General features: G+C 40.2%; 1 protein-coding gene across 1 annotated transcript; it reads right to left on the bottom strand.

The window, feature by feature from the left end:
* Positions 1-643: 643 nt before the first annotated feature.
* Positions 644-9907, bottom strand: LOC137281596 (probable RING finger protein 207 homolog). The gene is made up of 7 exons (XM_067812929.1): positions 9879-9907; positions 7040-8097; positions 6785-6843; positions 6098-6202; positions 5000-5060; positions 4737-4805; positions 644-2560 (listed from the first exon to the last, which is right to left on the bottom strand). Exons 2-7 carry the CDS (start codon positions 8094-8096, stop codon positions 1908-1910), a joined length of 2004 nt encoding a protein of 667 aa, XP_067669030.1. The 5' UTR covers position 8097; positions 9879-9907; the 3' UTR covers positions 644-1907.
* Between the last annotated feature and the right edge of the window lie 1298 nt (positions 9908-11205).

Below are 11205 nucleotides of genomic sequence, written 5' to 3'. Positions count from 1 at the left end.
GGTTCTGTGTTACTCAACTCGGGTGGTCAGGACGCTTACTTTATTGATGCGTCATCGGTTCACATTTGCGTAGATAGACGCTCATCATGTTGATTACTGGATTGTCTGCTGGTCCAGACTCGATTATTTTCAATTCTAGATTCCATATAGCTGGAATATTGCTGACTGCGGGCGTAAATTTAAATTCACTCACTGTTCTGTGTCACTCTGAAGTTTGAATGAAACCAAACCACTGCTGAACAGAGGCAGTTGGGTACCCCAGTGCTTGAAAGCATCTCTCGTTACTCTCCGGTTCGATTTTGTAAATACAGTAGGTACATTATGTGGATGACGTACATACTTCCTTTCTGAAGTGGACCAAGTATTACCACTGTCGGCGGAAACCTGTAACGACGATCTGAAACTTGGGTAGTCACTGAAGCAAATAAAATATGCTCACAAGTCATGATATGGCTGACGAAGAAAACTGAGCACACAGTATTCACTCGGTATTTACAAGTGCACTTTGTCACTTGTTTATAAGTCCTTATATAGTCCTTTCCAATAGTGTCAAATCCCGATGAGTCAAATCCCTGCGGACCAAGTAATACATTCGACTTATTGATGTATTCGAGACATAGAAGGGTACATAAAAAGATCATCGAATGGTGACCAATTCCTTTATTCAGCACAACATAGCACCCTCTTGTAACGTTTTGTAACTTCAGCCTCTTCAGCATCCAACAGATAAGTGTTGGTAAGAGTTTCTTGAGTTTCGGGTTTTAACGAGACAATGCCAGAGATGCATTCCAAACCAAATATTTATCAATACACTGTTAAAATAAATATTTTTGGTCATCGAAATGAAACGTATTTCACATTCAAACCAGACCGTTTGTTGAAACTAGTGTATACACTTCATCCTATACTGAAGTCACTTTTGTATAGAAACTCTTGTTGATGTGGCGACTAACACCATATTTGATTTAAAACCATTTTCAAGTCAATGACTAGCAGATTTATTGTTAGAAACAAATAAAAATCAAATCGAAAAGGATAATTATTATATATATGCGATTCACCGAAAGTTCAGTATTGGATTGGCCAGAATCTGTAATTGTGATTGGTAAATATAATCTAAATCTTCCATTTACAGGTAAGTTTCGTTTAATCTTCGATTCTTTTTCATGTTATTATTTTTGATTGGCCGCTGGACGGTATCGCCGTATTCACACCCTTTTTGATACTTTTATTGAAGTAATTTCCAAATGTTGTTTCGAGACGAAACAGAGAAACAATATTTGAACATTACCGTCCAAAATTCCTTGGGGAGAAAAGACAATGACTGAGGCGAGGCCGAGATCTGACTTATCTACCTCAGGTTAAACGGTCCACCTGCCATATAACATAAATACAGCATAAATACAGTTGTTATCCACATAGCAACATCTGCACGTGCAGATTGTTACACAATCAACCTGCCAGAACAATGGACATAACATAACCTAGTTCTGTAACGAAAAATATCGCACACAAATGCGTTAGACAGAAAGTATCATTACCTTGCGAAATGTGTTTGCCTCACGTTATTGTAGTGAAACGTCTCACTCATATGCGGAATGTTATCACGAACAAGTTTTCTAGTGGTTTTTTATGTTTTAACTTTTCAACTTTGCTCACCACGCACACATATCCCTGCATGTCGTATCATTTCATAATTACAGAAGCTGGATTCTAGTCCTTAGCAGAGTAGATCGTAAACTACTAACAGATTTGTGATGTGTATACAGGAGTTGTGTGTTAATATATGACAATGTCACGTTCACGATCACTGTAAACGTCTTTTTCACAAAAAGAAGATGCCATCGAGTTGTAGTGTTTCTCAGAAGAAAGTAACTTCTTCAAATGTATGTGTGTTTAAATCACCATCAAGACAGCGCCTCGAGAATCATCGCTTTCTTCTCCTCCGGCATGCTGATGTCGCTGCCCACTACAAGTCTCATACTGACAGTGTTATCTAGGTTATACACCCCGAACATCGGCCACAGTGGTTCACTACTGTCTACATTGTCTAAAGTTAATATGACTTTCTCCCCCTTCACATCAATGAAGACAATCTTCTTCCTGGCGTCATCATAGACAACACCGTAATGTAGTGTGTGTGATAACCCTGCTGTGTTGGGGATTGTGTCAGGCAGATGCAGCACACACTCCCCCTCCTTCCATATCACCCTGCATATCCCTCCGTGTTCAGTACAGTGGGCGACGCTCATACTGTAGGAGTGAGGACGTTCACCTATACAATGATACACGTCCCTCTCCTCCTCCCTACATACTCCAACTTGCAGGATAAGCCACTTGCCTGAGAGTGGTTTGTCCAGACTGAACCTGTTCTCCACCTCCCAATACTGGGGACAGCCATCCTGCAGGAAGGGGACAATACTGCATGTGCCCCAGTACCTCTTCAGTCTTCCCTCTCCTGCAGGTCTGGTGTCCGACTTCCTATTGACCAGGTCTCCATCTGTGTTGATGTGGACGTAGTCGAGATTGACTCTGTCTTTGTCATACTTTAGAGGTTTACCTACAACATATGAATAGGTTCTCATTATGGTGGAATTTCAGTGCTCAGGATTTACAGTTGAGTAAATTGTACTATTCAAACAGCGTAATACAAACAGAATAAAGCAATAAAACCTACCATTTTGATCTTAGTTTTGACTTACAGTGAAGTACCTAACAAGCCATTACTCCGGGTGTAGCGTGTATTTCGTCGATTATCAAATGAAGGAGAATTGTAGATACAGAGAGTCAACAAATCTATTCATACAACTCATGTGGTTTTATTTACAGTACACATTCTAAATTGATAGGTAAAATAAACACCGAGACAGCGGATTTGTTTACCCAGGCACTGTACATGAGTGTCTAATAACAGAAACGCAGACAGGCGTGGTATAGCGGGGATTGTGTAGATTGCATATCATTGTTAAGATAACTGAGATTTGCGTGAGCATGGCTGATTTAGTTACCCATACACACCGAACCCCAACGCTGTGGCTGCTAACAATGCAGAGAATCGAACCCAGGCCTGTGATCACAAAACTTCCCCACTGTCCCTTGTCCATGCAGTTGTAAAATGACAAGACAATTCCCATTCCTTGTCACAGTCATGATGTGATACTGGATTTAAAACATCTTTAAAATATGTATGCCATGTTTCTGGTGAAACTTTATTCTGATCATATGAATATTTTTTTTAAAACTTTTAAATATTATTGATTAAGTAGATATTGATGAAGTAAAGGATCACCGGCTACAGTATCAAAACTCGTTAACTGGATGAAACAACTCTTTACTCGTTAACTGGATCAAACAAGCAAAACGTGAAAATTAAGTGAAAGCAAAAGTGTATGTATATCAATAAATCAACAGTCAATAATAGTAACAGTGAATCATCATAACATATAAGTGTACCGATAATACATGGAAGGCTAAAAGCACGTTACAAATCGTGAGGTTGTCTCGGACGTAATCACGTAGCATGTGTGAAACTTATGCTATCTGCAGAAAGTAAACATGCGGACTGGATCACATGACTTAGATGATGCGGCAGGTTATTTTTGCGACAGGTAGTAGGGGTTGGTTTATAAGTGTTATACACAATACAAATACAATGTAGCTTACTGTAATCCTACTGAAAATGTGTTTTTGTTACTGATGAGATGTTCTCATACCCGGAAAAATCCTAAGAACCTGAGTGACACTCGTCCATAGTTTCTTTTTCAAATGCCGATCCGATAGCATAAGAATGAAATCACATAGTCGTGCAGTGAACGGTATTGACGTGACACATACACATGCACGCGTACACACAGATCTTTCCGTCCGGATAACTGTATCATTTTTTAATGGAAATCTATGGGAATGGTTAGAAAACTCGCCGCCCGGGTCCGGAAGCGAGTACAATTAATGAACGTAAGTTTCGTTTCACATGAAAATCGTCCGTTTCAGGATATGTGGGGTCCGAGTAAGCGAGGATACCCTATGTACGTCCCGCCGAAACCTAAATATCAGCCGTTGTCTGATTGGTTAAATCCGTTCGGATTTAACACAGCTGAAGTGAGTGCTATAGTCTTTTTGCACCGAAAACCATAACAGGGGGTGTTTTAAAGGGTCTGCATAGTGGGAGGTAGGCGTTATGGATTACGTACCGTGTGTAGATTGGCAGGGTTCCCACAAGCGAAAACTATAAATACATTACGCCATTTACAATTTTATAAGTGTCGATTAAAATAATATCTTAAAATAAGGAAACTCATAATGTGATTTTGCTTGTGAAACCTGGATCTAATACACACACATCCTTTCTTTGACAACAATTATGTCTATGCCTGTCGATTACCTCATGGAGACCAAATCAAGATAAACTAACAAGGTACAACTAATGTTACAATCGTTTGAACACCACTAGATGACTATGATTCCCTTCCAAGTTTTTTAGTACCACATCACTAATAATACATATGGTAGCAGTCTGTTAATAGTTGAGTTTGGGCTCGACAATACAGTGACTTGAGCATTGAGCGATACAAGTAGGAATGACATGCATCAACCGAGCCAGCATGTCTTCACTATCCCCATGGGTGAACAATTGAAACTGCCATTATATTTTATTATTCTTTTATCCTTATTTGCACGAACAGGTTTGAATATCAAAATATGTAAATAATACTGTAACACATTATAAATGTACTCACACTTTAACATGAAAGATCTGTCTGCAGCTCCTGGTTTCAGCATATAAACATCGCATTCCCAGGCCACACCTGCAACACCAATAAGCACGTCACCACACGTGTGGTGAGACATAGGGGCTTTTGATATTACATTCTTTATAGTGAGCTGATACTTCGATATGAAAAGGCACTGAGTTCACATGCCTCAATCAGTGACTTAGACCAAAGAGTATTCAAGTCTGACATTAAGTCTTCTCATAAACAGAAGGAAAACACGAATTTACCAAGCAAGAAATCTATTGTTGTGGCATCCCTCTTCTCAATGGCTTCTTTCTCATCAATGCGCTGAAAATACAACATACATGGCGCGAGAAATATCCTCTCATTGTCTGCATTTAATAACAAGTGTATTATTTAAAAAAAATACATATCTGTATGCATTACGGAATGCAGTTATGAACGGTTACAGAACCACGACTTGAATAAGGTGGTGACAGTGACAGTACTCTGACACACACAATAGGTCATAATCACATTTGGGAACCATTTGTCGGTGACATATTCTGTTTACAATCTAGCGAATTCAATGGAATGAGTATGTAAAATACTGGGCAAAAGAGAGTTATCATTAGCAACGTCACAAAGTGGCTGGTACAGCCAATATCGGGTCTTCACAACGCCTCTGGTAAGACCCTCTGACTGTAGCCAGGCCACCATCAGCAAATTGATAAACTGATTCGAGCAGACGGGCCAGATCCAAGAACGTCCATATCAGAAAGATCAAGATTTTTTTTTCAGCACGACAACAAAATAACTAACTCCGCCAGAATTGTTCCAGAATACGCCCATAACGAATTATTGTCTTGGTCGTGACATGAACCACAATGAACATCTCTGAGAGCATCTTGACCGTCACCTAAGACTGCGTGTACCGTTAGGAACTTAGACTGACACTCTTTGACTTACGGAATAGGATTCCAGCTGGCGTATATCGTCCGTTGATGCCGTCAATCGTCCATTAGGAGACGTGTGTATACCCTGACTCATTATATGACCACTCCTGTACTCTTTGAAGGAACTGTGTAGGTTTTAATTTGGCAACGTTGTCTTTTTCTAAGCGAATTGCAGCAATGTAAACATAGCATTGCATTAAATATTCAGTCAAATTGTGGGGAAATATTTCTGTTTGAAATGTAACTATCACAGATCTCACATACGTATTTGCTTCTAGTTTTGATTTAAGTGACAACTTTCCTTTTTCCGCATAGTTTATACGTTTCACAACACTGTGTTAAAATAATGGTAGATGCTGACATTTCTAAATATATGAAACATGCAGAAAAAGGAAGTAAACCATTCGATAATTCGATTAAAGTACATACTAATTTCAAGGTTTCAGTTTGAGAATTAAGCTTGTCTGTAAGATCTGTAAGCCTTTGAATGTGCTTCTCGTCTGAATCGATTTTCGTCTTTAGTTCTTGCATGTCCTGCAACATATGATATGACATATTGTGCATTTCGTTCATGTAATTTTATCATGTTCTTAATTCAAATAAGTAAAAAGAACCCTGAAACGTCTGATGGGATGATTGATATTAGCCATGACCGTTGAGAAGCATTGCTTCATAACGTCTCCATGCAAAAAACTTTGTTTCCCTGTTATCTAGAGTCCAAACCAACAATATTGCAGAGCGCTGTAAATAATGACTCTTGAAAATCCGGTAATGAACATCATGATCATTTATCTTGGTGGGGATTTTATTTTTTTTCTTGCTTTGTTTCTGGTTTAACTCCGCTCTCAGATATATTCCAGCAGTATAGAGGCAGTCAGTAAATAATCGAGCGAGCATCCACACAGGTGTGATATGATGACCTGTGTCCACCAGCTTAATGTGCGTGACCACTCGATCCATTTAGTAGCCTCTTACGACAAGCATGAAGACTAATTCTAACCCCGATCTTTATGGGTCTGATTATCGAACTATGCAAAGGTCAGCAGGTGTCAACACTTTACGAACAGGTTGTAAGCATGAGAATATTAATTATGCACTGCAACTCCTTTCACTTACCATTTTGTGTTTCATTTCCACGTCTGCCATAAAGTCATCATCAGTCTGAGTACCCCTGTCTGAAACAGCACAAAAAGAAATTTAGACGGATAGACAGTGGAACATTGTTTCTCTGCATGGTACAGACGCTACATTTTCAAGAACATAAGCCTAAAACTTGATTTCCAATTATTCACTCATGATGAAGGGTCGCGACATTCTGCAACATAAGACACAAAACATTAAGAAATTCGATACATGAAATAGTTCAATTACCAGCAATCACATCCGATTTTCCATCCATATCCACCGTCAAAATGGCACCAAATCCTGATACGTGTGCTTTCAGGTTTGACAAGCTGTTGGTGTTGAAGACAGCTGTGGGTGCTACATATGTCTGAGTCACGGCAGTGTCCAGGCAGGTCCGAGTCATCTCTCCAGCATATCTCTCTAGGCCCAGGATGTCTGACTTTGAGGCAAAGAGTAGGACATGGTTGATGTAGTCTAAAACCCGTGTACAGGTCTTCATGTCTTCTTCACAGGCGACGAGAAGAGCATGTTGTGATGCCTTTGTCTCTTTCGTATGATTTTCCAGATCTATGAGAAGGTCCTTTTGTCTTTGATCAAGTTGAGATCTCAAAGACCGGAAAACGTGAGTAATATTGTCTTTCAAAGAAACGTGTGTTTTATCAGTGGCTTCGGTGCCTTGTCTAATCCTCTGCATGTATGACTGTTGGTGAGTCTGTAACGTTGTTAGTTCATTCTTATGATATTCCAGTTGTTTTGTTACAGTAACAGCAGCCACATCAACCTTCTCAACTTCGTGGTCAGCATGGTCTTCAATTCTGCATCTTGCACAGATTATTTTTTTGCAGCTTTGATCAAACAGATAAAGGGGATCATATTTATGAATACTGCAAAATTTAGGGACAGTCGAGACATTCAGTTTCAAGTCAGCAAAGTTTTGGACTACATGACTCCTGGTAACTTTGAAGTTGTTGTGCATGTTCTGGCAGTTTTCACAGAGGAACTCTTCACAGTCCTGACACCAACACACGGCTTCATTGCCGTCATCTTCGTGTGTACATAAAAGCTCTGTGGGTCGATGTTTGACTGTCAGGTGGAATATTTCCTTCTGTCTCACTGCATCCTTCTGGAGGGCTGTGTCTGTGAGGTTGACCTCCCTCTGACATGTGGAGCATGATATCACACCACCAGCTGCAGATGTCACACACGTCTCACACACAGTGTGTAGACAGGGCAGTAGGTAGGGGGCGGGTCCCTTCAGGGTAAACTGCTGCTGACAGACAGTACACTTGGGCAAGTCGTCCATTCTGGAAGATATTATATTAACCTTTTATTAACATCCAAATAATCGTTTTCGATAAATGTTGTAATCCTACGGAAGCGCTGAAGGGACATGAGTATGAGAATTTTTGTTAATATATATTTCGTGCGCACGAGATACTATAGCGTGCGCATGATATAATATAGCGTGCACACGATTTACGAAAGCGTGCGCACGTTATACGAAAACGTGCGCACGATATACCAAAGCGTGCGCACGATATGATAAAGCGTGCGCACTATATAACATAGCGTGCGCACAAAATGAAAGGAGACACGTATTTTTAAATGTTAAATCGTGCGCACGAGATACTATAGCGTGCGCACGGTATAGTATAGTGTGCGCACGATTTAACAAAACGTGCGCACGATTTAACAAAGCGTGCGCACGATTTTACATAGCGTGCGCACGATATGATATAGTGTGCGCACGCCTTAACAAAGCGTGCGCACGCTTTAACAAAGCGTGCGCACGATATAGCATATTGTGCGCTCGATTTAGCAAATCTTGCAACACTGACATGGTTTCAAATGGCTTTGACACGACACGAGGCATCAGTATTTCGTGCGCACAATTTAGTATATCGTGCGCACGCTATAGTATCTCGTGCGCACGATATATGATTTAAAAAATCTTCTCCCGTCATATCGTGCGCACGCTATATTATAACGTGCGCACGCTTTCGTATATCGTGCGCACGCTATATTATATCGTGCGCACATTTTAGTATCTCGTGCGCACGAAATATATATAACAAAAATTCTCATACTCATGTCCCTTCAGCGCTTCCGTATAATCCGTATATATATGTTTGTCAAGTCAACTATTGCTGTACGTAAGTGTACACAAATCCAGTACGTGGTAATGTGAACACTACAGTGTGAGTCCTAATAATCACAAAACTATCATAATGCACATTCTGGATCTATCTATCGCAATACAAATCCACTACCTGCACCCACATTGAAAAGCTTAAACATTATATTTTATATATTTGTGCCTACAAATATCCTCCGATGTTAAAATTCCCAAACCAAACGGAATGCTGTATTTCCATGTCTATCACGGAAGAGACAACTGTTTAGTTACAACACACTTCCACTAACCAAATCCCAGCCATTTCCACATCCATGTGCAGGTCTTGAGACACAATGCACTATACGTAAATAAACCTTGGATTCCACTATGTTCCCGTCGGCCATGGCAGAGGCCCGTTTCCCCTATGCTTACCCACTAAGTCACATTTTGTTAGGTACAGGAGCGCGTCTGAACTGTACACACAGTGTCGGCAGACACAATGGGTTGTAGTTTGCATGAATAACGAAACACTACTTGCTTTTAAGCTTATACAATTATTTAAAAACAGGAATATGTTGCGTGACAGTCAGCAAGCTCGAATATCTAAGATACAAACCGTTTTCGTACAGTATTTGTCATTTAATTATTCTCAATGAAATACCGATGTAGCGTAACGCAAGGCATTCCTTACAAGGTCGCGCTGACTTGATCCTCAACGACCGAGAATCTCATATCAGTAGTTCAGTGAATCATGGCTATTGTGAATGAAGCACGATCTAAACCGAAAGTAGGAAATTGTGCAGTAACTTAACACTTGTTTGGAGGCAATATGCTGCATAAATGAAAGTATACCTGTCAATTCCAGAATCCGGCTACTATAGTGACATATAGACAACATTTGACCTTGAATAACGATCGGTTAACAGTGTAAAGGGAGACAAACTGACAGAAGAAACACAACACACTTACCTGGACTGGTGAGTAATTCCTCTGTTGACACGTACGTCACTTCCGGACGATGACGCGGGATCTTTTGCATTACAATTGTTAACATATTATGTGTATTTTGTGAACGAAGTATGCCTGAAACGTACCAGATGATATATCATCGTCTCGTTTGTCAGTTTGTATAAGGCTGCAGTTAGCAATATTACAACTTTATGACGACGGTATTAAACGACAGGTTTACATTGTGAATAAGGTACAGATGTATAGTGGCTTAATTTATCTACTGTTCTCGTCACGATGTGACCTAAGTACTGCCAATATGGCATTAAATATTTCCTCACTCACTATGACGGCGGTCTGTAACACCAGTTTGGACCGGGCACACCAGTGATGGACGTCATCTGCGCCACCGGGATGATAATCACATACAATGCACACACAAAAACAATACAATTAAAATATTTACAAAATCGAAAATCCACATAATTTAGGGGTAACGTTAGTTTGTTTTCTAGGCATAGAAAATCCAGTGAACTGTGTCCTATAACTACTAATCTACTCCTTTCCATTCGCCCTGTAGTATCATTACAATTGTAGAGTCACGCGTTATATTTGGAATTTTCTCAGTGAAACACAGATTCTAGGTCTTTGTGTGAGTGAGTGAGTGAGTGACTTTAGTTTTACGCCGCACTCAGCAATATTCCAGCTATATGGCGGTGGTCTGTAAATAATCGAGTCTGGACAACACAATCCAGTGATCAACAGCATGAACATCAATCTGCACAATCTGACCACCCGATCCCGTTAGTTCAAGGCAAGCATGGGTTGCTGAAGGCCTGTTTTACCCTGGGACATTCACGGGTTCCAACTGGGATCTGAAGCCACAATGTCATAGTCAGGCACCTTATCACCATAAAGTGAGCCATCTAATTCGTTCTGCTATTAGTAGAGTCGTCTTATTTCGTGTTTGCACTCTTTGTGGGGTATGTTTTTTAAAGTTTAAGTTGTAAAGATGTACCTGTTCTCCTAGACCTGTGAAGATCCAGGTTAGAATTAATGTTCAGTAACTCAAGAGGCGATAATGGGATCGCTTGGTCAGGCTCGCTGACGTGGTTGACACATGTCATCGTATCCCACTTTTGGGAGACCGATGCGCATGCTGAGGATCACTGGATTGTCTTGTCCCGACTCGATTGTTTACACACCGCAGCCATCACTCACTCACTCACAGAAACAGAATTCAGTGAAAGATTTGGAGCAACCGAAATATGTCTGACCTCTCACACGTAAAAAAGCTAGCTATTTTCACAAACAGCATGTCAAACATTTTAACTGCATATCTAACTGT

Source organism: Haliotis asinina, chromosome 4 (assembly GCF_037392515.1).
Source record: "Haliotis asinina isolate JCU_RB_2024 chromosome 4, JCU_Hal_asi_v2, whole genome shotgun sequence".
In the NCBI taxonomy this organism is placed as follows: Eukaryota; Metazoa; Mollusca; class Gastropoda; order Lepetellida; family Haliotidae; genus Haliotis; species Haliotis asinina.
Note: the sequence above shows the minus strand (reverse complement) of the source record. Positions and strands in the feature narration are given on the sequence as shown.